This window comes from Ochotona princeps, chromosome 11, assembly GCF_030435755.1.
Source record: "Ochotona princeps isolate mOchPri1 chromosome 11, mOchPri1.hap1, whole genome shotgun sequence".
In the NCBI taxonomy this organism is placed as follows: domain Eukaryota; kingdom Metazoa; phylum Chordata; class Mammalia; order Lagomorpha; family Ochotonidae; genus Ochotona; species Ochotona princeps.
Window position 1 is genome coordinate 23,806,204 of NC_080842.1, and position 27,505 is coordinate 23,833,708.

Genomic DNA, 27,505 nt, shown 5'->3' on the forward strand with positions numbered 1-27,505 from the left:
ACTGACAATACCAGCTCATTCTTGGACTTCTGGAGCATTTTGTGTTTCTCCTCCCTCATTCTTCCCCTTGTCATTGGGCATCAGGCCAGCCTGAGGCATAACGCCAGCAATACCTTATTCCACACAGGTGGAATCAGAGCCTTACCCAAATTCTCCTACACCAGGCAGACACTGGAGCCAGAGTTTTCATTTTTAGTTCCACCTTTCATTAGTTGTGTGATGTTATGAGTTCTTAGCTTCTACGAAGGTATTTGCTTACCTGAAAAAAAACTGGGGGTCCTATAACAGCAATCTGATGAACTGCAAGGATAAACTAAGATCACATGGATAAAGCTGTCTCTACAGCTCCTGGTCCACTGAGACACTTAAACAATGTTTCTCCTTGGCCTGTCCTGTTCCAGCATCATTGGACACACAGTGCAGGTTGACACAAAGCAACTTCATCTTCCAGATTACTGTTGAGGTCACCTCATAGGTGATCGAGACACAAGTCTAGAGGCTAAATCTGAGAGGTGACAATTGCACCACTCACATTTATTTGTATTTGTATTTTGAGTATGTTGATTAATCATCTACTTGAATACGCTTCTAAATGGTTCATTGAGTTTGGAATATGTTTGCACAGTATTTTCACCTTTTAGATTCTGCATGTGTGTGTTTTTTTAAGATTTTATTTATTTAAAAGGCAGATTTATAGAAATGGAAGGAGAGACATAAAAAAAGATGTTCCATCTGTTGTTTGATTTCCCAAGTAGCTGTGCAGTTATGGCTTGAACCAGACCAAAGCTATGAGCTGGGAGCTTCAGTGGGTTCTCCCCAGTGGGTGGTAGGGGCCCAGCCATCTTCCTCTGCTTTTCCCAGACCTTTAGCAGGGACCTGGCTCAGAAGTGGAGAAGCGGAAACTTGATCTAGTGCCCATTTAGGATGCCAGTGTCACAGGTGGCAGCTCTACCAGCTGTGCCACCATGCTGGCCCCAGATTTTTTCACTTAAATAAAATAAAGTCTGAATATACTTCTAAAAGTTCCTACAAATGTGCATTATCTCTTCATACCACTCTCCCATAAGCTTTTTAAAGTGCTTTCATACTTATATCTGTATCAATGCGTAATACATATCCATAAATATATATTTATTTAAAAAAATATATTTAACACTCATTGAGCATTTAAGCAATGTCAGGCACGGCATGGAGTAGCTTATCTAATTCTCCAAAAATTGTTACTGTAACTTAGTGATGTAGGTATCTGTATACTCTGTGTTTTACAGATGGGGAAACTGAGGCTTAAGGATCTTGGGTACCTTGACCAAAGTCACACAGCTAGTAAGTCAATATTAAAATTCCCGAAAATTCCTAAGTGACTAACGGTATTGAGAATGCCTGTGTCTGATTATTAAAAGTCTAACAATTGCGGATTGACCACTCTAAACTTCCAGTTCAGCGACTTCTGGGCTCTGAGAAGATAAACAGGACAGGTGTGACTTTTAGTGTAAGGAGCTGTAACCGGAGGCCACATCAGTCGCCAGAGCGGTCAGCAACGCCGCAGCCAGCCGGTGCGCACTGGAGAAGCCCCGCGGCGCGAGTGCGCCTCTCGCTTCCAAAGTTGGAGCTCTCCGTGGTGGGAGGGGGCGGGACGAGGGGATGCCAGTGACGTCACTGGCTGCGGGCATAAAGCGCCCCCCGGCCGCGGTCCCTGCGAGGACGCTGCCCCGGGTGCGGAGTGGGCAGTCCCTCTGGGGCACACGCGCGCCTAGTTGCTCCCCGCAGCCTGGGAGCCCCGGAAAGCCGCGCCAGGAGGCACCAATGCCCCAGAACGTAGTCCTCCCGGGCCCTGCGCCCTGGGGCTTCAGACTCTCTGGGGGCATAGACTTCAACCAGCCCTTGATCATCACCAGGGTAGGTGCTTTGCGTCTCTCACTTTGCCAAACGTCGAGGGCTCCTCCGGCGTCCGGGAGGCGCGGGGGGAGCCGGGGAGGGCGAGCGGACGAGCCGGCTGGACGGTGCACCCGTGGGTCCAGGGTCTGGTGCTTCCCTCTCCAAGGGCCGCAGCCGCTGGGCAAGTGAAGGCTTGGAGGATGCTGAGTCTTTTAGGGATTCCACATGATCGGCACCCTCGCGGTCCCCAGAGGAGAGCTCGGTGGCAGCTCGAGGGCTGGGGGGCCTTCTCGTCCTCCGCACCCCGGCTCCCTTAGGTCACAAGCAGGTGGGGTTCGGGCGAGGAGAGGCAAGCGCTGACCCGGGCGGGTGTTTCTAGGAGCTGGACCCGCACCTCCGCGTTCTCCCTCGGGGGCATACGGGATACACACAACCTGGCTTGGCCAAGTTGGAACCGCCTGTATCAACCCAGGCAGGGAAAATATTACTAATGTGTGTCCCTGGGTTTCCAGGCATTTTGAACAAATATTTTGCAAAAGCTGGGAACTTGGCTCAGGAGTCATCACCTGTTAATTCAAACTATAAAGAAAACGAGTCTGATAGGTTAGTTTTCCCGACAGAAAGTAACCATGCAGGCTAAGAACTTAATATACAGTCAAGCTTTTCCTTTCTTAATCTTCTCTAAAGTCTGTTCTCATTAGAAGAAGAAAGTGAAGAAAGTGATTATGAAACCTCTGATTCTCTCCTGTTAGCAATTGCCTAGAATTCACTCTAAAGAGTTAGCCTTATTTGACTTCCTTCACTAATGTATTTTTCTCAATAGAAAATCAATACTATTTCAGTTTCTACATAATAAAGCACCTAAAACCTGATTTAAAGGCATAAACTCTCAGAATATTGCACTTTTATTTTCAAAATAGCATGCTATTTTCCTTTCTCATACTGCTTATACTATGCTTTTTAAATGTACACTATATAACTGATTCACCAACAGATTTTGAAGAAGATATTATCTTTTGAAGTCTGTTCTAATTTATATGTCTATGATGCTTGGAGACCAATGGTCCTTTTAAAACATGTTAACATGTGAGTTACACAGATGTATACAGTGGAACAATTCACATTTTTCAAGAACATGTAAACACAAGTGACATGTGTTTTTCTATAAAACATGACACACTTAATGCACCCCCAAAATATGTTCCAAAGTAAATGAAGCAGAAAATGCTTCAGTGATCTGGGCCAAGCAGTCTCATGCAATTCCTTTTATAGATTTACCAAAGAAAACAGTTTCCATTATCTCTACGAAGAAACATTTTAGTTTCTGGAGTGTATTTTCCATTTGTTTATATTAAATGGAATAAACATTTAAACCTACAAATCACATTTACATTAAATCCTAATGAAATAATTTTGTCCCAAAAATCCTTTAAGGGATTTCTGAAAGAAAGATTGTGCTTTTACTAGGTAACATGTTGATATAATTGATTATATGTTGGGAATGTTGAGTATTGACCTTATAAATGTTTGTTTTAAACAGTAATCATTCAAAAGTTGGACTATAGCAGCTATTAATAAATGCATTTGAGGTAGGGGCAATGATTATCTAGCAATCCAATTATCTCAAATTTCTAACTCAGTTAATTTGTGTCATTTGTTGGGAAATGAACATGTTGTGGCATAGACCTAAGACCATTTTTACTGAAATCATGAGAATCCCTAAAATTCTTGGGATTAAAAAAAACACTAAAAATCATTTTGCTACAGAAGAGTAACTAATGTTGCTATGAGGTGCTAGCATCATTTCATTACTCTTACAGTTTTTAGATTTTTTTTGAAGGGAGCATGTAGGTTTCATTGTGTTTTTATATCTTACGTTTGCCATTACTGTTCTAAGCCCTGTGTATCCACCACCTTGTTTAAATCTCACAATAACCCCAGGAGAGCCGTTGCAGTAATATCTGCTTGTGACGATGAGCTTGGTGGGGCTTCAAGAGTTCATTTGCTTGCCAAGAGTCAAAAGTGGCAGGACAGGATCTGAGGCCAGGTCTACTTGCCTCCAAAGCCTCCATTAATAACTCCACACATGGGGAAAATTCAGATTGTTCAGCTGTTGCTGGGTATGCTTTTTGATTTTCTCCCGCAGCTAAAACAAGAGCTCACAAGATTGGGCAAAGTGTTCCTACTGTGTAACGTTTACAATCTAATTAATCAACCAGGTGACTCTTTGTATCATAAGAACATCAAAATTAAAATACATTGATATGGGATATCCTTTTTAAATTTTTATTGTTTTTCTTATTTTCTGTGTTATAGTTTTGTAGGTATAGGGATTTCCCTTTCCTCATCCTTGCTTCGCTCACCGTTCGCCAACCCCACCATTTTCCTGTGTATTCTTGCAGTAGTATAGTCCTTCAGCAACAATCACAAGTCCAGCCTTCTGCTATTTAACTGTGTCAGGGCATTGTAGGTATAGATCATGGCAGAAAATTTAGCAAAGCAGTGTCTAGGCAATAAGTGTGTTATACCTTATGCAACATAAAATGTCAGGTTTCAGATACTCAGTTTTTGAACACTGTAGTATATACTTGTCTAAGCATTTCAAGCAGGGAAGTTTAAGTTTCACACATTTCTTTGAAGAAGGCTATGAGGAGTTCCTCTCTTAAGTTTTTGATGCATCCAGAAAGTGGACCTGCTATCATAGGCTATATGTAAATTATTTACTTTCATGAAGTTCCAGTGGACACAGGGCATGCTTCTTTCGTGTGTGTATGAAGCAGTTGTGTACCCCAGGTATGTCGTTTCTCGCTCAGTCTCTGTTCTCCCAACCCGTTTTGCTCCTTCACTCCTATTCAGAGAACAGCACACCTATGATCAAGATCATTGCAGCTGAGAATGAGAGCAGACTTGAGGAAAACATAGCAAGTGTTAATGCATTCTTCATTTTTGCAAGTTTAAGCATAGAAAAGCAAATTCCTATAATACCTTCTATATTTAAAATTTGAACTTTTAAAAAAGCAATATTTATCATCAAATGCAGTCCTTTTGCAGGAAAGGTTTATATGAACACACTTATATTGGTCTGTTTCATTTTGTTCCATCAAAAATTGTATCCACGTGAAAGCCCTGGCTCATATGTTCACAAGAGTCATACATCTCCCAGATGTTTATTTAATGCAGAGGGTCTTGTATGTGAAAGGCATAGTGAAGGATGCAATCATAACTGAGATGGATTTCCACCTTCGAGAAGTTCACACACACCGTTTGGAGAGAAGGGACATGCAGATGAACTATCATAACACAGCCTTTCCATGATTCCACAAAAGTATGAACTAAGAAGATGAGGTGGGAAGACATTACCTGTAGGAGAGGCATTGTGGGATAGTGAAGGAACTTGGGTCCATAGAGTGAAACAGACCTAAGTAAGAATTTCAGGTTTTCACACACTGGATTGTGACGCTAACCAAGATTCTTGAACTTTCTCAGCACCCATTTTCTCATTTTAAAATGCGGATTAACATTTCATAAGAAGGACCTAAAAATAAAATAATAAACTCAAGCATAATAATACAAAATTAGTTCTCAAGCTTAGTTGCATATTAGAACCACCTCAAGTAACTTAGGAAAACACTCATACCCAGGTGCACATGGAGTCTCTGCTGTAACTAGTAGGGTGCATGGCTGTAGACATGTTCACTGCATGAGGCCTTGAGATTCCGGATGAGGCTGTGGAGTTTATTTGGTAGACAATGGAGAACAACTGAACAGTGAATGTCTCACAATTTGGCTCTCAAGATCAGGTCAGCCCTTCACCATATACTTCTATTGCCCAATAAGTATATCAATCATATTTATTATTAACACAAAAATCATTTCCGAGTCATATATTTTACTTCCCTTATGTCTCAATGGTGGCTAATGCGTTACAAATGCTTAATCTGTGTTTTAACCTAGTTGTTCTCCCAGACTGGACCTAAGTAACATGTTGATGTGTATAACAGAAATTAATGCATTTATTTAAAACACAAATTCCATGCCTTTTTGTAGAGATTCTGATTTCTAACTCGGGGCATCTGGAGTTGGCTAAGGGTCTTAATGTTCAACAAAGCTCCTAGATTCTTAGAATCAGACAAGTTTGAAATCATGGTGCTAAGTGATGATGTCAGCATTATCAAATACTTTAAATATTTAAGATCCTAATGATCATGATTAATAAATATCCCATTAAGCAACTCTTTGCCTTTTTTTAGCTCTCTTTTACTTGGGGAAAACAGTGACAATAATTGTGGAAAACATTAAGATAATCACATAAGGTAATAATATTATGATATGGTAATTTGGGAAAATAACAGATTTTTACGATTAAACTGTAGTTTAGCTTACTAAAACCAGGCCAATTTTACAGTCACTCTCTAAGTGCTAGCGTAGCTGAACTTGAAACCTAGGAAGAATTGAAAGCATCATATTTTCTTCTTTTCTCATCCATCTCTGTACATTGTTTTTCTTTCCTTGCAACTCCCTTCCTGGGAGATCAAGCCAGAAATTACCAGGTTGAATACAAAGTCAAAAGTCACTGTCCACCAGCTTTCCTATCTGATTTCTATAACAGCTGGCAACATTGCTATTTAGTTGTTCCTGACTTAGTAGGAAGCTTCAGGTTTCTTATACACCTCTCCCCTCTGATAAATAGAGGTGATTCTGTGGTCTCTCAGGGAGCTGTTGTAATGGGTAAAAATGTGATAAGGACCTTGCAAATGTAATATTTTGCATTAATGATAAGATAGTATCATTAACCTGAGTATTCATACTGTTAGCACATTTTGGCAATATTCAACATCTAAGACATCTGACAGGTTCACATTATCTAAGCTCAATAGGTATTGAATTCAGTACCTACCTCTGTTGAACGTAACAGATAGGTTCAGATATCCTACTTCTGTTCAGCATAACAGACCAAAAACAAATGTTGTTCAAAAACAGAATTGAGTATTATGTAACTTAAATCTATTTAGTCATGTTAGGTTAAATGACGTATTAAAAGCAAATGTGTGGGATGGCCTTGGTGGTGTGACAAGTTTAAGCACCCTCAGTTTGGGATATCCACATCCTTGGAATCAATTCCTGCCTCCACTTCCAGTCCAATTTCCTGATAGTGTATGTTCTTGAAGGCAGCAGTACTTGGTTCCCTGCCACTCATGTAAGAGACCTGGATGAAATCCCTGGCTGTTTATTTCAGACTGGCCCAAATCCAGCTGTTGTAAGCATTTAGGGAGTAGATCAGTGTTGGGAAGAGCTCTCTTTTTCTTACTGTGTCTCAAATTATATACACATATGTGTGTATACACAGATGGATGTATATATAAATAATATATCACATCTGTATGTGACATTCTATATGCATTAACTTAAATATAAATTAAAGGAGAAATATATATGTGTGTGTTTGAGATTTATTTATTTTTATTGGAAAGTCAGATATACAAAGAGGAGCAGAGACAGAGAGGAAGATCTTCCATCTGCTGATTCACTCCCTAAGTGGCCGCAATGGCCAGAGCTCAGTCGATCTGAAGCCAGGCGCTTCTTCCTGGTCTCCCAAGTGGGTGCAAGGTCCCAAGGCTTTGGACCGTCCTCAACTGCTTTCCCAGGCCACAAGCAAGGAGCTGGATGGGGAAGCAGGGATGCCAGGACACGAACCAGCAACCATATGGGATCCCAGCATGTGCAAGTGCGAGGACTTTAGCCACTGGGCTACCATGCTTGGCCCTAAAGGAAAATATTTCAATTAATAAAAAAAGTAATAAAAGCAAACATATTAAGCCAAGATTTCTGATATATTAACTCATATAAAAGAATTCTGGTTTAAGGTATTTCAAAATGAAAAGAGCTGATTTTAACAAGAGAAAACTAAAAGTTTAGGATTGTTTTTAGCCCTACAAATCAGACTGAGAATAGACACTGTTTTTCTTCTAACAGTCCTGCATTTGGAAGAATTTTGAAATGGAAAATAAGAATCCTTCCAAAGGCTAGCCTGTAATAATCCTCTCCTTTCTTCACTCAGCTGCTATCAACTGCTCCTATTGGAAAATCATCACAATCACTAAAATGAAATGGTTATAGAAATGTGTACAATAAACATTTGAGTGATAAAACTGAAGACCTAGGACATATGAGAATATATTATTTTGGTAATCTTATGTTTTTAAATTAGCTTAGATCTCCCTCAGAGCCAAAAGTCAAGTAAAATAGCTAGAATAAGCAAACAGAAAAAATTAATTATTGATTCTCAAGTAAAGCATTTAGAACAATCTAGCTTGTCCTTGGCACAATTTGAACACTTTAAATCAAGTCCTGTGTGTTATTGTGTTGTAAATAGTGGAAATTTCCTAACATAACAGTAGGTTGATTTTAGTAGCCATGATCTTTGAGTGTATAGGGCCTAGCTGCTTTGTTCTTTAAATTCTGATTTAAGAGACCTTTTCATTCATTTTTCAATTAATTATTATTGAACTCAATTAGAAATATAGATGCCACTGTAAGGACAATGAGTTATATTCCAATAAATACATAATAACTGAAAAATACTGTAATCAAAAATATCTGATTCACCCAGCTGTGCCGTATTGGTTGTTTATACCCATGACCAAGTGGCTGCCACAGTTCACTGCTATGATCTAGCGTCATGAGAGGAATGTACTGTGTATCACCAGTGTGGGGGAAAAAAATCAGAGTTCAAAGCAAAGTTTCTATTGGATACACATCACATCAAAAAATCCTAAAATGAACTACCTTAACTAAAGGATCATGTGAACACACACTATGTATGATCTCAGGAGTGTGCAGTCTTGTTGGGAAGACAAAGCCCAAGCCAGTCAGCAAAAGCACAGATGCTCTTCATGAAGGAACTGAACTGAGCGCAGTGGTGAAGCATGATGGTGCAAGAGACAACAGGAGCTAGTTCTGGTGTATAGCCTAAGCTCAGGAAGAGAAGGATCAGCCAGTAAAAGAGGAAGGGTAGCATTTCAGTCTGAAACAACCTTGCCTGAAAAGTCCCAGAGAGAGAAAAACTCAGGTGACCCGGAAGAGCTTAAAAGAAATGGTTACATCAAAATGGTTGCAGCATTTCAGATAAGGGAAGAGGCAGATGCTATTAGAGAAGTGGGCAGAGTAAGACCGATATGAGGGTAAAGTAAATAGTTAAGGTTTACTCAGATAAAAAATCCGTGTAGGCATAAGGCTTACAGTAGTCCTTGCCTTTGCTTAAACACTCAGTGTGGTACTAATTTCATATTTCCTATTTTCAAATACTTAAAAATAGTAAACCACATTCTCTCTGTGTCCTTAAGTATTCCTTTCCCCTCTCTCACCCCAGAAAATAAATCTGTAAGTTTCTTGTAGAAAACATAAAATTTGTCTTGGATTTTAATCTTGTTGGGCAATCTGTTTTTTAACTACTATATTTTTAGATAATTTGGACTTAACATGCCATTGTCATTTATTTAAAATCGGCCTAGCTATCTACCTGTTAGTTGCTTTTGATTTGTTCTTCATTCATGGAAAAGAGACAATAAGACAATGTAAATTTCCCTTTTTGTGTGGTTGACAGATTTTTTTTATATACTCATGCTAATCTACCACCAGCCTTCAGCAATTTGTTTAGTCATTTTAGCTGATTTCTTCTTAACAGCTAATATGGTGGCCACGTCCTCCTTCCTCTGCTGCAGGTGAGCCCGTGTTCACATATTGTCTTTCGTGTGAGGTACCCATTTTCCCTTGGATTTTAGATTTATTGCCCTGCAACTTCAAATCTCTAAAGGATTCAAGAAAAGTTACACTCTTGTGTATTATCTGACCTCCTCTTTCAGTGCAAGAGCAATTTTTTTTCTTCAGATTTCTCCACTCTATTTGCCCTGGATTTGCTTAGGCTATTATTTAAAAAGAAGAAGAGACTGAACATCTTATAAAAGTAAGAATCAGCATTGTTGGGTTCTGGTGAAAGCCCTTCTGCAGGTTGCAAATAATCAACTTCCTGGTGGGTCCTCATATGGTGGCTCTTTCTGGGTCCTATTTTGTAAGTGAGTTAATCCTATTCATGAGGGGTCTACATTTTTGCTTTAGTTACCTCCCAAAGGTCACACTTCCCACATACCAACATCCTGAGATTTAGAATTTCAACAGGTGAATTTGGAGAAGACACAACATTCATTCCATTGTATGCCCTTGTGAATTTTAAAGATGATGTATTACAGGAATACCAAAACAAATTCAATTTGTCTAAATATAGTCAAACTATATATGAAGTTCTGAATGACCAAAAAAAGCCAAATAAATCAACTTTTTTGTTGAAAACAATGAAAATGTGATTCTGACAGGGAGTGACAGAGGTTCATTTAAGGGTCGTGGTACTACGGCTGGTAAAGTGACAGCTTGCAACACTGGCATTCCATGTGGGCTTTGTTCTGTGTTCCAGCCCGCTCAGCTTCCAGTTCAGTTATCTGTGAATAACCTGGGAAAAGCAGTATAAGACGGTCCAAGTAGTTGGGCTCCTGCCACCCACATGCATGACCCAGAAGCAGTTCCTAGGCCCTGGCTCCATCTTGGCTGTTTTAGCCACTTGAGGAGTGGATCTGCACATGAAAGACCTCTCTTTTTGTCTCTTCCTCTCTCTCTTTATAAGTGACTCCCAAATAAATAAACAAAAAAAATTTTTAATTAAAGAATATGTCGTAAGAGAATAAAAGATGCAATGATAGATTAAATGTGGTAAGAAGCCAAATGCTTTAACATGATGGGGAAACAGAATTAACACAGTTGATTAAAAGCTATTTGAAGGTAGATGTAGGACTCCGCACCCAATGAAACATGGAAATGTTACCAGGTTTGAATGCAAATATCATATTTAGAACTGAAGATATTGTCAAATGTTTGCTTTTTTTTTTTTTTTTTTTTTTGTAATGAGGCCATGATTTCTTCCAGATCACTCCAGGAAGCAAGGCGGCAGCTGCCAACCTGTGTCCTGGTGATGTCATCCTGGCTATTGATGGCTTCGGGACAGAGTCCATGACTCATGCGGATGCACAGGACAGGATTAAAGCAGCGGCACATCAGCTGTGTCTCAAAATTGACAGGTGCATCTTAATTTGATGGTATCAAAATTTGATCTGTTTTCAGGAGAAGCTGAACTAGACTATAAATGGTTTCATCCCCCCAGTGTTAAGGAGTGCCACAGGGCCTGGAATTTTCATTGGCCTGGAATTTTGATTGGAATTTTAATTGCATCAGCCATCTAAGTCTCTTCTTCCCTAACATCAGTCATTCCAGTTGTTGGAACCACTGCTAAAAACAATTCTCTGGGATGAAAGAGACTTAACAAAAAATCCTATACTCACACAGTGAGTAGACAATGAAAATAGACCACACAAAATAGGAACAACTCCACTTAGTCGTATTGCTGTTTTCAGTGTGCTTGGGGAATGGAGTGGAATACAGAAATTGTCCTAAACAAATTTCTGAATGTGCCAAAATGTAAGTGTGTTAAACGCTAGTTGTGAAGATCTAAGATGCTATTAGTTCTTTTGTACATAATTTAATCCAGAAGCATGTTACAAAGTATGTGAACACATGAATGTGTTAGATACTGGCACATTTCTGACCCAAAGAATAAATAAGTAGGAAATGTGAATTTGAGCTCTTGCCATTAGACCTATGATCTAAAACTGAGCCATGAACACAATGTGTTCTTATGTGGTCATCCTGTCATTCCTGTCCCTGGTGCTTTTCCCTGCGATGGTGTAGAAGTCTCAACCAGTCAGTCTACCATTTTATGGGGTGAAATACGTTCTTTCTCTATCTGTGCCTGACCTGTGTGCCTAAAAGGCATGCAGCCCCTTTGGAGTCATGTGGGCGCACATTGGTGCATGAGAAGCTTTGGAAAAAAGACATTTGCTTTCTTGTTTTCTTTTTTTTTAAAGTATTTTATGATGCAGTTCCATAAGCTCTGGGATTTCTCTTCTCCCCTTCCCAAGTACCCTCTTCCTAACTGAATCCCCCCATATTATTATAGTATTGACAGTGGGGGAGAGTCCATCTTCCTATTGTCAAGACAAATTGAACAGTTTTATTGGGAGTCAGTCTTTGATTTGGAAGACAGTTTCTTGATGCTGTAAAATCCAACTGGCAGATTTCCAGCTGTCTCCTGTGGTGGCCTGGGTAAGCTAGCACAGAGGTAGAGAAGACTCAGGAATTTGGCTCAAGGCCAACTGCACAGTGGCCCTTCATAATCTCTCTTGGAACTATAGAAGACGATTTTCTCCAGAAAATATCCAGTGTCTTCAAGGCAGCCTTAATCATCAAACCACATTACACAGTCCAAGAATAATTAGATGGGGAATCTATGGAATGATACTGTGTTTGCCTAAATTAGTAAGAGTTGCTACTATTTTCACAAATATTATGGAGAACTGAAGTATGCTAAAATCAGAACAACCATTTTAATTTGGAGCTTACAAACTTTCTTTTTTACAGAGCAGACACTCGCTTATGGTCCCCACAGGTCTCTGAAGATGGCAAAGCTCATCCTTTCAAAATCAACTTAGAATCAGAACCACAGGTATGATGTGTTTTTTATAAGTGGTAGGAATGACTCTCCAGAGCGAGAAGAGGCAACTATAATCGCTGCAGGTCACCCATAAAGCAGTTGTGTCTTTACTGTCTCAGATTGATTCTGTTTTCCATGTCTTCTTACATCAAATGAAAAGAAGAAAAGTATGCCTAAGCAAATAGCCTATTAAAAATATGTTCTCATCAGGAAACTTTTGGCTAAAACTACGTAGGGTTTACTTCTTTCAGTTCTTATGATGAACTTCTGCCAAATGGCCATGAGGTAATCTGAGCCATTCAGCTTGTTAAAGCAAAATAGAACAGAAAGCAGAGGCCGTCATTTGAAACAGGTGTCCCTAATCTAATAGGGTGTACTTCACTCCTTGGAGAGCTTCACCCGCAGCTTATTTGACATTCTTCTTTAATTCTAAATTCTGACATTCTGTAATTAAATTTACTCTTGGAAGAGTTTTACATTGTATTATCTCGGTAAGATTCTACCCTTGCAGCTAAATTGCAAAAGATAAAGGATTTCCTCTGGCGGCAACTGTAGCTAGTGAGCTCAATTAATCTAATAATCTGATGTTTATCTAACTGGGGCTACTTTCGAAATATCTCAAAAAACTGAAATGAAGTCAAACCTCCACTGGAATGTACTGAAAAAATCAATGAAGTAAAGGGTTCTACAACCCCTGCTAAAAATTTCCCAAGGTGTAGAGATACAGAGATAAAGATCTTTGAAACAAGTATCATGCCTCAACTGAATCAATATTCTCAATGTGTAGTTTCCCCAAGCGTCTAATGAAAGTGAATTGCTGATACATTTGCAATACTTGCCTCCTTCAGGCACATCAACTGCTGAATTTATCCTTCCAGTTTTCCATTGTCTCCTTAAGCTTCTATTTTCTTCTATGTAAAACAACTTAAATCTGTGTATCTCATAGGGCTTCGCAAGGATTTAAACGAAATAATACAAAGACCTTGGCACATTGGCTTGTTCACAGCTAACTGGGAGCATTCACTATCAGCAAGGTTTCCTATCCCCACCCCCTTCTATTCCCCAACCAGGGCTGTGAACAGGAAGCTTCCTGACCTTTCTCACTGGTATCCCAGGAAGCTGTCTCCATGATGGGACTTCTTATGGGCCAGGAATGCCTTCCTCTCAACTGTTGCAAGTTATGAGGATCAAAGCTCTATTTTCCTTTGGGTACAAGTTCCTACCCCAGAGTAAAGAAGCATGCTGAGTTCTATCATCTTTAGAGGGACTGAGTCTATTTGATTCTTGTCCGAAACTTTTGACTGAAGTGAAGCTGCAGTAATACCCAAGCCTACTTGCCTCCTCCCACCCTCATCAGCTTACACTTCGAGATGGCACACGAGAAAAGCACACTATATGGTGCTTCAACACAAAGGTACACTTAAGGCCAATAGAGATGTACTTATTGGCCACTCAACCTTATATGTTTCCAGAACAAACTGGATGTAGTTCTTATTCCCTTTTCCATATATGCCACCAATCCAAAATTGTACATTATCCTTCTGCAAATTAATTTTTCACTCAAAACTTCTCCTAATTTTTAAATTGATTTTATCTATAGGAAAGCTAAGATGTGGATCCAATGGCACAGAGGCACACAGGCTAATCCTTCAACTGAGGCCAGTTCCTGTTCTCTTTGCTCCACTTTAAATCCAGTTGTCTGCTTATAGCCTGGGAAACCAGAGGAGATGGGAGACCCAGAAGAAGCTTCTGGCTCCTGGCTTCAGATCTGCTCAGCCCTGCTGTTGTAGCCATTTGGGAAGTGAACCAGTAGATGGAAGATATCTTTCCTGTCTCTACTTCTCTTCCCGTTAAAATCTGCCTTTCAAATAAAAATAAATCTAAAAAAAAAAAGATGTGGAGCCAATTAGACAGATTGGACCAAAGTAGGCACTCCCCAGTGACTCTTACTCATGGCTGCATTATCCACTGTAGCATGCAGTTGATATAATAAGTATTTATGTATTTATGTATTTTAAAGTATCTGTTAATTTACTTGAAAGGCAGAGCTTTAGAGAAAAAGGAAAGAGAATCTTCCAATCTCTGCTTCTCACTCCCGACATGGCCAAAATGGGCAAACCAGGGCTAGGCTGAAGTCAGGAGCCAGAAACTCCATCCTGGATTCCTTTTTAGCTGGAAGGGGCCCAAGCATTTGTGCCATCTTCTGCTGCCTTCCCAGGCTCAGCAAGTGTTTACTAAGTACAAGATAAGCTACACAGTGCTGGGAGCCTGTGTTTTGCTAACCTCTCTCCAGCACTGGAGTTGAAGGGTCATTATGAAAGTACTCATTGTTGAGTATAATTACTCTAAAAATTGGATCTTAAGCTATAATAATAGTTCTAATTACTTTGGATTCTCATTAATCATGGATTAGCCCATGCGTCCTACATTTGGAAGTTATACATTATCAGTATTTGTGATACTACACGTGGGAGAAAGAAAGACAAAAAAAATTTTTTTAAGGTGAAGATTGGGTTAAGGACTACAGCAAGCAGGCAGACAGAGCCTTTGAACATTCCGTTAGTTTGAGTCACAACTCATTCTTGCTGACATTTTCTGCCAGTGTTTGAGTAGCTCATAGATAAGAATAAGTTTAACTCTCTTTCCAGTGGAACCAAGGATTTCCATTCCATGTGAGATTCCCAGGTCTGATTTCTGCATGACCAGTTCTGAACAGAACCATTTCTGAACAGAAATGTCCTACACAAAATAGCTACATTTCAGTGAATCCTTTGCTATCTGAAACTTCTATTCTGCAAACTGGAACAAACCATGATGACAAAAAAAGACAAACAGTAAATTAAATTTGTGGACTGAGGTTGAAGAAAAAAACTAACTTCTCGTTATCTATGTTCGTTTTTTCTCTAAGTTGTGTTAAGGTATGCATTAAGATAGCATGCCCCCTCAAGATAGCACTACCACCCAAGTAGAAAAGGCTGCAACTACAGCAATCTTCTGAACCACAAAGGTGTGTAGCTTGAGAAACAAATGTTACTTCATATTGTACTGTAGTGTGCCATTATAGATGCAAAGCAAAATGTCATTGAACAGTACAATATTCAAATTCTTCTTTCTCAACCCAAATCAAACATTTACTGTAAGCTGTGTGACCTTTGCTATTAAAATGAGACACACTTTTTTTTTGCTTGTTTTAAAAGTGGTGACTACTAGGTGGGGGGAAAATCTTACTATCCACGTGCAGCCATAAATAATAAAATGGTCAGGCTCCCACATTATCACCACAGAGTTTAACTTTGTTTTTATGAATTTAGAAGTGAACCTTAGGCTTCAAAAACACCGTAAGAGTTGTTTAGATTAATTTCCAGCAGTTGAGTAAGCCCCTTTCACATGGGCCTGAACTTGAGTCCCTGAGCAGGCATATACAGAGCATTGTCATAGACTGAAGGTGTGTTACTGGAGTTCCTCAACCCTTCTCAAAGCTTACATTCTCAGAAACGTGATTCTCAGAAACAAAAATGATTCTGATCTTAACAACAACAAGAAGAAAGGTACCTCTATTTGCATACAAAGGAAGATGTCCTTGCATAAGGGGATTCCATAGTCAAGATGCCCTGCAATGTACAGGCCAGTGTTGTGTGAGCTGAAGTAGTTTGTATTTTCATGAAAGTATCTTTAATCTGCTATGCTTCAAGGACAAGAAGGTGATCTTCATGAAATGAACTTTCCTAAGTGTTGTTTCCCCAGACTCTTCCTCAGTGAGATATAGGAAACACTTGAGACAAACTGCTGGAGAAAAAAAGATGATTAAAAGTTAATTTAATTTCCATTTGAGAGGTGAGGATGAGAGAGTGATTGCTGATAAATTTCAAATGATGAAATACAACAATCTCATTATGTACTCACTTCATCTACATTGTATCTCCTACTTCCCTACCGTTTTTCATATGTGATTGGCTCAAACTTGGAGTTGCTGTTGGAGACGGTCATTATCTGACTCCTTGTTTGTGGCAGGTGACCTGTCTTGGAGAGCTGTCATTGTGGGGTCATTGCAAGGACATGGGAGACTGCCAAGAAGAGCTATGTCCTGGCGATACAACATACAGGGTCCAGTTTCACATCTCTCACTCTGGCAACTTTAGCATCCCGTTAATTCAAAATAGTATTTCTTAATATAAGTCCCTAATGTTTAAGAGTGCTAATTTAAAATATGTGGACTGCTAAAATAATGACTTAATGGATTCCTGAGAGACCAGAATCATTTGGAAGGTTTTGTCTGGATAGAATAAACACAAGAGCTGGACTCTAGGAGATGCTACACAGGGTTTAGAGAAAATGGACTTAAAAGATAAGTTTCGGGGTAGGTGTTTGGTCTTCTGGTTAAGATGCCTGTAAGAGTGGCTGGACTTGAACCTGTATTCATGCTCTTGATTTCTGCTAGTTTCCTGTCTGGCTCTGGGAAGCATCATTGATGGCGCAGTGTGTTCCTGCCACCCACAGGAGACACTTGGACCTAGTTCCTGGCTTCTGACTTGCAGACTTGGCCAGCCCAGTTCCTCCTTTGACAGAAATTTGGGGAAATTTGGGGAAATTTGACAGAAATTTGACAGAAATTTGAACCAGCAGATGAGAATGTTTATCTTCCTGTCATCTCTCTATCTCTGTTTCTTTGCTTCTTGAATTAAAATAACATTTGAACAAAAACATAAATGTATTTTGGTGTAAAAATGTTTTGAAATTCATGCACAGTTTTTCATAAAGTGCATTTTCATTAACTTTTTGAAGGCCATTCATGCAACTGGATTTCAAAAATTTTTGCAAAAATTTGGCAGGGACGTGCATTGTGGCACAGCACATTAACCCACTGACTGTGATATCAGCATTCCATGTTGTAGTGCTGGTTGAAGTTCAAACTATTCTGCTTCTATCCAGCTCCCTGCTAATGCACCTGGGAAGGAAGCAGAAAATGGCCCAAATGCTTGAGTTCCTGCCACTCTTGTAGGAGACATGGATGGAGTTCTAAACTCCTGACTGTGACCTGGACCAGCCTGGGCCGTGGTAGCCCCTTCTTTCAGGATCTGTAGCTCCTCCCTGTCTGTTTCTCTGCCTTTAAATACAATAAATCTTTAAACTGATTTCACACACACACACACAAAAAAAACCCTTCTAAATTCCCTTTTCTACCTGCCTTTTGAAGTAGTACTCTCACATTAGCTGCTAGCTAAAAAAAAAAATTTTACCAGTATTTTCTGTTACACATGATTTTCCAGGAAAAGTAAAAAGGATTTAAAACGGAATAGCAGATTTCTAATTGACTTTGTCTTTTGATTCTGGTTGGCCATCAACAATGATGTCAGACTTGGACAGAATATTGCTCCTCAGTGCCATACTTACACTGGCTGTTTACCCCTGGTGTACACATTTTATTGTGCCTTTTGGAATGACTTTAGAAACCCATAAACTAATGCTTTGCAAAGCCTAAATAAAACTGTTTGAAGCATGTATTCAAAATATTTGCTTTGATGGTCTGAGTAGAAAATAGAGGGCTTTTTTTTTTTAAACAGATTACAGATTTGTGACCTTTGCAGTATCTTTAACCAAAACTGAAAATGACAAAGAAAAAGCTTGAGCTGATTAACTTATATGCTGCTCTTTGGAAGTGATACTATAGATCATTATACACAAATATTTTCACAGTTTATTATTGTAAGGCAAATAAATAAGGGCAAAGCATTTTTTTCCCACACAGCCATCGTAAGTTTGTCAAGTAATTTTTGTAGACCTATAAAGACCTTTAAAACAAACCATACTTTCTTGAGAAAAAAGAAAGAAAAAAATTCCATAAAGTTTAACTTGGTCAGTTCTGCCTGTTTCACTCTTTAATGAGCCTGAAAGATTTATAATCCACCAAAACTAAATCCATCAGTTAGTTTCTCATCTTCTTCCGTATCAAAAGAGTCACAGACTTGAATCCCAGCCATCTTCATTACCTACAATTATTTCCAATTCAACTTTTTTAAAATTAAGTAATGGTCAGTAACAACCATAAAACACAGCCAATCCAAATCTTCTATGAAATCAACTGAAAGCCCCAGATGGTATCACTCTATAAATGCTTACACGCATTTTCACATGTCATAGGATTCAACATTTTTCTAAAGCCAGATTTGTTTGTTTGGGTCATTCTGCTCTCCATCAGGGGCAACAATAGTGCTACTCAGTTTCTCAGTGTGAGCCATGGTTATTGCAGCAAAACATACCTAGTGAATAAGGAGTCAGTGTGTTCAAACACCCTATGGAATCACTGGCTATATTGTGATCCACACAAGCCTTCCTTTGGGGCTTTAGCAATAGATAGGAGCTGCTGCCTTAGGTCGGTGAACGACATGCTATTTTTCCCCACTTCACAGACGTAGATGCTACAAGACTGGGAGCAGCTGTAGCCAGAGACCCTGTGTGCTACAACCCGTTTTCCCTGCCCTGCTTTCCAAAATTTTAAGTGGAAGTTGCACACGGGCCAAGATGGGAGAATAGTATGGGTGATGGCTATGCCTGCTCATAGGAACCAAAAGCCAGCATTTGACAGCCCTTGGTCCCTACAGAAAAGTTGTTCATGTTCGCAGGAAAAGAATCTCCATGAAACCTTGGGTTCCACTCCTATGGAAGAGACAAAGTCCCTCCCACTCCTCTTCCAGCATTACTCTTCTCTAACAGAAATCTCCATCCTTCCACGACTTGTGTGTAATGACAACAAGAAGAGCATGATGTAAATAAGAATATGACAGAATCCATTTCTTGATGAAAATTACTTCAGTGACATTTTAAGAGATGATCTATGGTTGTACTATTTGAAACTTGTGTGCAATATTGGCAACACATTAATAAAAGTAAATGAAGTTCGCTTGAATGTGTGAGTGAAAATGATAGTTTTAAGAGTTTGCTTAATAAGTCTGCCAAACAGAAAGGTCTGGAAAGAGAGCTCGCATGTGCTTTTGCATTCCTTTTTCATTTTCTTCTATTGCTTAGAAGAAAATAAAATTATTTCTAATGTTTTTTTATAAAATTATAAGTCAGTGCATAAATTGGAAACCAGTTTGCTAAATTTATTAACAATGCAGTATTTCAGATCATTCAGGTGTATTTTAAACCTGGGGACTACAGCTCTGATGTTTGTTCCTGTGGCACCAAGTAATGAAGTCACCTACACTGGCTCTCTTTGACTTACTGACATTAGTCTTTCTGGAATTGAAAAACACAAAGAGTTCTTTAAACATATAGCATGAAATCATCACAGTTAAAAAAAGAGGACTTCCACAGTACTCTACTTTTAATTAAGAAGCCTTTTAATTTTTCATTGTTTTCTAATTATTCAGATTATAGCCTAATCCAGATGAAAAATTTGAACTTGTTTTCATTATAGATTTTTTTTGAAAAAGATATTGCCTTCATTAATTAAAATGAATAAATGCTCATTCTTCTCGATGCTTTATTCCTCATTACTCAAAATGAAAATTATGCGTAAGTTCTACTTGAGTATTGTTAAGTAGAATAATGTTCTATGCCAAAAATCTCATTTCTGACACAAAGCTTTCAAGTCCATGAAGTCATTAGAATTTCGTCAGGACAATAGCTGAAGAGGTCAGTAGGGGACAGATGAGAGGCAGTGTCTGAATTATGGCGTTTTTAAATCTAGTGTATTCCTTTGCATCTTAACGTTTGGCAGATGAATAAAGCACAGACAGACTTCAGAGGAACCGTGGAAATGTTTATTCACTCGGCTCCCCTAACCTCTGCGTCCATTGTAGTGGAGAATGAAGCCTGTATTAACAGGAATGAGGCTGCTGATTTTGCTCATTAACGGCTCTGTCGTGCATTCTGGCTCTGTGTATTTTGTCTGCCACTGTACAGGAATTCAGACCCATTGGTACCGCCCACAACCGAAGGGCCCAGCCCTTCGTTGCAGCAGCAAACATTGATGACAAAAGACAGGTAGTGAGTGCTTCCTATAACTCACCCATTGGGCTCTATTCGACTAGCAATATCCAAGATGCGCTCCACGGACAGCTGCGGGGTCTCATTCCGAGCTCGCCTCAAAAGTAAGTATCGGACTCTCAGTTCTGGCCGCAATACTCTTGGCAATGATAGCATGGTTTGCTTGCCTTTTCAAAGTCCAGCTCTTGCTGTTTTATTTTCACTTTCCTGAAGGCACAGTCCGATTTTTCTTTGAAAGCCATGCATCCAGACCATGGTTCTAATTGTTCTGGAGCCAGTCAGCCCTACCTGAACAACTAGTGACTAGATAGTTGAAGGGAAGAAAAATCACTGTGGTTACCTTGCTGAGGTTCCATCATTTCCAACATCACCTGAGTTAGTCTTCTCAATACCTGGTGGTAAATCTTCTCCCTGTACAACTACTGTTCATTTGAGTTTACCTGAAAAAAAAAAAAAAAAACTTGCATCTTGCACTGAGGGACTTTTTTAACCCTTTGTTTTTACAGGATGTGAACTACTTTGAACACAAGCACAATATTCGGCCCAAACCTTTCATAATCCCAGGCCGAAGCAGGTCATAAACTCTGATATTGCTAAATTTGGAATGCATGCTTCTCTAATCACTGTTTACTAATCTGCAAGAAAAAGTAACTTTCAGAGTTTGGAGTGGACTTTTCTCATTATGGGGATGATGTCAAATGCAAAAAGGAAAAAGTCCACTTAGCAGAGAATAGCAGCCAGCTGACCTCTAGTTCTGAGAGTAAATATTGACAAGCTGATAGAGCTGTGAAGTGTTATGTGATCACCGCATTTATATTTATAACTAACACCCTGCTGCTCTGAGGATCCCAACAAGCGCACAGTGACATTTGAGGCAGACAGATGCACCCTCTCCCAGGTCAGGGAAGCCCAGCCAGCAGAAATGAAATGGAAACCAAGCCCAGGGCAGGCATAAGGAAACAGGACACACATGCGATCCACGTGGGAAAGCGGATGCCACTTTAGATGTTTGGCAGGCGCTGGCCATACCATCCCAGTATCTGCCTCTCCTTGCACCTTCAGATTCCACTAACGCTAGTTCTTCCATAAAAGTAAAGTGGCATTATTATAGATTCTGCAACGGAAGAGGCTACGTCCTGAAAAGCAACTTTCTCACTTGGGCTAAAATAAGTACAAAGTTGGTGAGGAAAAAACAACGAAATAAGAGTTCGTGGGAGGCATCTTGGTCACCCTCATGGGCAGTTGTGTGTAAATCAGGATAATAACAAGAGACCTCTTTGTTGTTGTCTATCAACCAAAGAGATTGGTCATCTCCAGAGGACCCTTTTCAAGTATCTTCCCTAAAAATTTAATTTCAACCTAAAAGGAGAAAGAAACTAATGCCCTGTGCTACTACATCAGAAAATACTGAGTTCAGGAGATCTCAAATCCATCCACATGGCATTGGTTTAAACCAGTCAGCTCACAGAAAGGAGGTTGTTTCATTGGCTTGATCCTAACCGGTTAGCAACATTGAATGAATTACACCAGGTGTCCCAAACCACTGGCCAATAGGCGAGTTCAATCCTCTTATTTTTAGAAAACTGAATTTAAATGCCTTTAGATGGGACAATGACTTAACAGCTGTTTAGAATACCTGTCACCGCTAGTAAGATATCTAGCCTATTTTCATATATGTCTGAGCCCCCTTACCCCCTAAGTATGCCTGGGCCATACTTGTTGTGCAGTTATCACTTGACACATAATTTACAACATACAATTTCCATGTGCAAGCATTTCAACAAGCTAGAATCAGGACCAGATTATGTCTAACCAAACCAGACAGTGTTTGTAATAACAGACAGTGTTCAGAAGGAGCACCAGAGTGAGAGAGGGGGGAGGATGCTAAGAAGACATGACTACCAAATACAAGTTCACCCACTACAATGTAAGCTCAGAGTCTATAGGATCCTTTTCACTGGGTTCCATGTTATATCCCCAGGCACTAGAGCTCAGGCTAGGACAGGATAAATGCTCAACATAGTTTCAACTGGGAGAAGAACAAAATCCTAAAGATACTAATTAATATTTCCTGAGCGAGTTGCAGGAAGAACCAGGAACTATTCTCTCTCCCTCCTCCTTGTAACCCTGAACAGTCATTCTTTTCTTTGTTTATTCCCTTGTTTCTATTTGGCTTCACTTTGAATTTTTTTCTGTTTTTCCATTTTTGATAGCATAACCCCACAATCCCACCTGTCCTATTCCCAACAACATAGCTCTAGATTAACAGTTAAAATTCTACTTAACTATTTAAGTACAAATATATAAAACTTCCTGAAGAAGCATAGTAGAAGCAATACACATTCATCCTTTTTTATGTTTATTTTAAATTTAATTAAAAGCAAGAGGGGGTCAGAAAGAGGAAAAGAGATCTTCTATAAATTGCTTTTCCCCCATCAGTGGCCACAACAACCAGGACTGGGCCAGGTGTAGATCAGGAGACAGGAAGTCCATCTAGGTCTCCTCCCTATAGGTGATAGGGGCTCAAATGCTAAAAATACTAAAAATGAAAAGCTACTTATAATTTTGCCATTCAAAGGTACCTTTTAAAATAGATTGTTTGGTAGAGAAGAGGAGAGGAAAGCAAATGAGAGAATTTGCTTAAAAATCCAATGCTAGTACACAAATCTGGAACTATTGAAATGCTACCACTGTCCTTTCTTCCTGTACCTCTCACTATTTGCTCTAGCTTCTCAATTTCTCCCAATTTTTGTAAAAGAGTGATTATGAGTGGCTACATACCAAGCTATTATACTGTAAATTAATAACTTCTTGGATCAGAAGTAAATTGGACATGCCACATTTTAGTATGTGCCCCAGGATTTTATTCTTACCTATGTTTTTTTTTTTAATTATTTCATCAGAGTTGACGCCTTTAAAGAGATCAGGAGGGTTTTTTAAATGTACATATGCAAATTTTAAAACCCTTTAACTAAAAATATGTGTATACAGAGTGTTTTAAGATCTAAATGATAAAATACAACCCCAAGAGTTGTTTTGGGCAGGCTGCTCCCTGGAGCATGTCCCCAGGAAGTCTGTACACATTCCAAGGAAATTAGTTCCTTTTCAAATGACCCAAATAAGTGTGAAGTGCATCACCAACCTCATGAATGGTCTTTGCCACGTCATTAAGTCAGCCTCATAAAATCTCATTAGTACCTGCACTTTCAGGTCAGAGGAATAGGCCAGGATGCATCAGGATGGTATCCACAGTGATTGCAGACCAAGAAAGCCATTTTATTTTAAAGCATCAGTTCAAGACATCTTTAAAAATTATTCCAGAAAATTGTACTTGATCATTCTATAGGCTTAGAAGATTTCTTTCCCATCTGTTTTATAGATATGGTGCTCTAGATAAATAATCAAGAAACTAGGAAATAGAAGACAAAATCCTTGCTTCATAAGTCCCAGGTTTTCAAAACTGTGAATATTTCAACTATATAACATTTATTTCAAAGTGTTGGTTCACCTAGTGGCCACGGGTACCCAAAGGTATCAGTGCCATTACAAATGCTTCTTGTATGTATTCACTCTTTTGGTCCCAAATCTCCCAGGATTTAAGTCAGTGTTTGTCTGAACAAACAGTGTTACAAGTTTCATTATATATAGGTCAAAGTAATGTGTAATCAGGGTACAGATTGAGGGTGTTTTTTTTTTTTTTTTAAAGATATTCCACCTGGAATTCTTTTTTTTTTTCCTAGTGTTCATTTATTTGAAAGATAGTTACACAGAAAGAAGACACGGAGAGATTTTCCATCCAATGATTCATTACTCAAATGTCTGCAATAGCCAAGGCTTGGCAGGCCAGCACCAGGAGCCAGGAGATTCATTTGAGCCAGCCACATGGCCACAAGGACCCAAATACTTGAGTCATCTCCCTCTGTTTTCCCCGGCACATTATCAAGGAGCTGGATTGGCAGTGGAGCAGCTGATATACAACAGTACCCATATGTGAAATACTGACATCAAAAGTGGTGATTTAACCAGCCATGCCATGATGCCAGTTCCACAGATAGGATTTTGAATAGGAAATAAAGGATCAAACTCCTATTTACTGGGTTGGCAGTTAAACTGGAGCAAAAGATTTTTTTAAAATGCTAATCCTACTAACAACATCAGTTGTCCAAGCTAATCAAGCTATCACATGGATAAAGTTAAAAAAAATCCATTGCACAATGATGCTTTGTTTTTTTCCACCATAAATGGAATTGAAGTTCATATGAACAACACTGGAAAGCAAATGCGAAACTGGGACCATCCTTGAGACCCTAGAATACTGACTTAAAGATGCACACATTGTATACATCTATGATCTCTCTTGAGTTTATAGCAGCACTAACTGGCGGGCATAATAATGTTTACATTAATTCTAATATTTATTTTTTGCTTTTTTTAAATGGCTATGCTTTAAAAGAAAATCACCTAATATATTCTATACTCATAAGATGCATCTCCTGTGCTGCACTTAAAATGCAAATAGAAAAATGACTTTCTAGTTACTGGCATGTCAGTGTGACTGCTTCCTGTCTAGTTTTATGTGGAATATAAAGTCTTCGTGGAATATAAAGTCTTCCTAGACATATCTGCATAATTGGCCTTTCTGGTGTTTAGTAAATCCCTGAAACTTGTCTTTAAAATAAATTTTAAAATATGTGGAAATATATGCATGCATTTGAAATGTTGCATGAAATAATGCATATGAAAGAAATATCTTAGCGTTAGGGTAGAATGCAGGGAATCTGAGACTATTTGTCCTATAATCTAATTTTGAGGTGACAGCATTTATTGGCTATTTCTAGATTCTGTGTTAAACCATTGAACAGTTTAATAAGGTGTGTTTTTCACCCTATAAAAGAATAAAAATACAAAATATTGAAATAGTTACAGCAAAATGTTACAAAATAGTCTTTAAATATCTATGTATCCTATGAGTTATCATTTACCATCTAAATAAAGCTCAACCGTGTTACCGAAAATTCTTATCTTCATGCTACGTAGTTACTCTTTGTGAAAGATTATTCATTAATGATTTCATCTTCAATATTGTAATTCAGGAATGTACAATGATGTGCACTACGTGGAATGCCCCTATATCATTTTCTGTAGTGTTGTCAACTTTAAAATTAAATTGCCTATTTCTTAAAGCAAGTTTCACCTTTCCAATTTATTTCATTGTACAAATCCTTGTACATGGACTCCTCAACTTAATAAAACAGAGCCAAAAAATGCAACGTCACCTATACTTTTCAATTTTAGTAAGCTTCTTTCAAGCACAAATTTTTAAAGTTCTCCCCTAGCCAGAAGTAAACACTTTGCTTCACTGTGATACAATTCATCTCTCACTTTTTGTCTTCCATCCCTTGTAACCCCTCTGTCCTTGTTCTCTGTGTTCTTCCATCTGGATTGCTGGTTCCTTGCCTCACCTGTGTGTAACGTGGTCATTAACACAGTGGATGCAGCACGCCCTCCGGTATTGATGGCGGCAGTGGACGTAGCACCCCCTCTTCTGTCAGTACTATTAGTACCATTTGCCCAGGTGACTTGAAAGTTGCTGCTAAGATGGCCCCTAACATTCCTTTGGAAATGGAACTTCCGGGTGTGAAGATTGTCCATGCTCAATTTAATACACCTATGCAGTTGTACTCAGATGACAATATTATGGAAACCCTGCAGGGGCAGGTTTCCACAGCTCTAGGGGAAGCTCCCTCCATGAGGTAATGCATGTCTTTTTGAACCATGGGCATATTAACTAAACACATAAACTCAACTTTACAGTGTCTTTTAACAATGTCTAGATGTAGAAAGAAAGTTGCATGAAAAGCTTTACAAAATACTAAAGGTTTATTATCACTTACATTGCAATATCTAGGCCTGATGACAAAGTGTCTAAGCTGACCTTAATGTGATATTTAGCAATGAAATGAATTCATGTAAGGACAAAAGACATATATGTTCCTTGAAAGATATAATGTTTGTTATTTACAATATCTACTATAATACTACAAAAGTGATTTATAATATCGTATCCAGCATGTCTACCATTTGAGAGTCAAAAACTAGGAAAAGTATCAGAGGCTTTTTGTGAGAAATGTTGCTTCTCTCTTCATATAACAACTGGTAGGGAGATAATTGCTTTTTCATTTACAATGTTTGCCAGGCATAGTTTTATATGTGAATATGTCAAGGTGCTAATGTTGGTATTTAATTTCCACCAGTCTCTAATTTGAATGATCCCTTTTTTATTATGAATATTTATTTAAAATAATTTGGCCACCAATCTTTCTTAATTAAGAATTTTAATTATGGAATAAAATCTCATCACTTCTGTCAGTGTTCCATGATCCATTTTTGTATTGTTTGACTGAAGAGAATTTTATGACAGTATCCCAATTATACCTCAGATTGAATGCACTGAACTCATGATAATGCCTGAAAGTCATTTTGCAAAGGATTTTAGATATGTAAAATGATTTCTTTCTAATGTAATATAAGAAATAAAGGTATGTGTAGACTAGGTTTACTAGATAATGTGATAAAATGACATAAAGAAATAAAATAGCACAAAAGTGACAATTTTTGTTGCTCCTCTTAAGTAGATTTGTAGAGCACAAATTAAAGTCTTAGCATTATTATAAATTCCTTGTAATGTGGCTATTTAAAGATATGGTATAATCAGCATAACAGGTACACATGTATGAAAGTGTGACATGATACACTGTCAAACACTGATAGGTTTAAAGTTCAACTGAAAAATGATGCCTGTGAAATTTCCGGGAGTTAACACACCAATTAACCTTAAATTGGTTAAAACCTTAAAACCAAAATTAAACCATCTATTTTCAGTTCAATATCAAAAATGAATCTGGATTTCTTGGTAATTTTATGATCTAACTGGGTGCACTTGTGGGCTGTCACACATATGTTCTCTTTCATCCGAGGAACATTCACTGTGTACACCTCTGTAATTACAGACCCAACTCTTGCACAATTGCCACTTCCTATTACCTT

The 27,505-nt window shown here is 38.7% G+C and overlaps 1 protein-coding gene across 2 annotated transcripts in view; it reads left to right on the forward strand.

The window, feature by feature from the left end:
* The first annotated feature begins 1,693 nt into the window (after positions 1–1,693).
* The window catches only part of PDLIM3 (PDZ and LIM domain 3), a 30,285-nt gene continuing 4,473 nt past the window's right edge, over positions 1,694–27,505 (forward strand). The window contains exons 1-5 of one of the 2 annotated variants that reach the window (XM_004579253.3): positions 1,694–1,896; positions 10,849–11,000; positions 12,397–12,481; positions 20,965–21,032; positions 25,948–26,211. In XM_004579253.3, coding sequence (XP_004579310.1) covers positions 1,804–1,896; positions 10,849–11,000; positions 12,397–12,481; positions 20,965–21,032; positions 25,948–26,211 — 662 coding nt within the window. In that variant the 5' untranslated portion in view covers positions 1,694–1,803. Of the gene's footprint in view, positions 1,897–10,848; positions 11,001–12,396; positions 12,482–20,374; positions 20,563–20,964; positions 21,033–25,947; positions 26,212–27,505 lie in introns of both variants that reach the window. The other variant, XM_012931361.2, reaches the window with a different exon arrangement.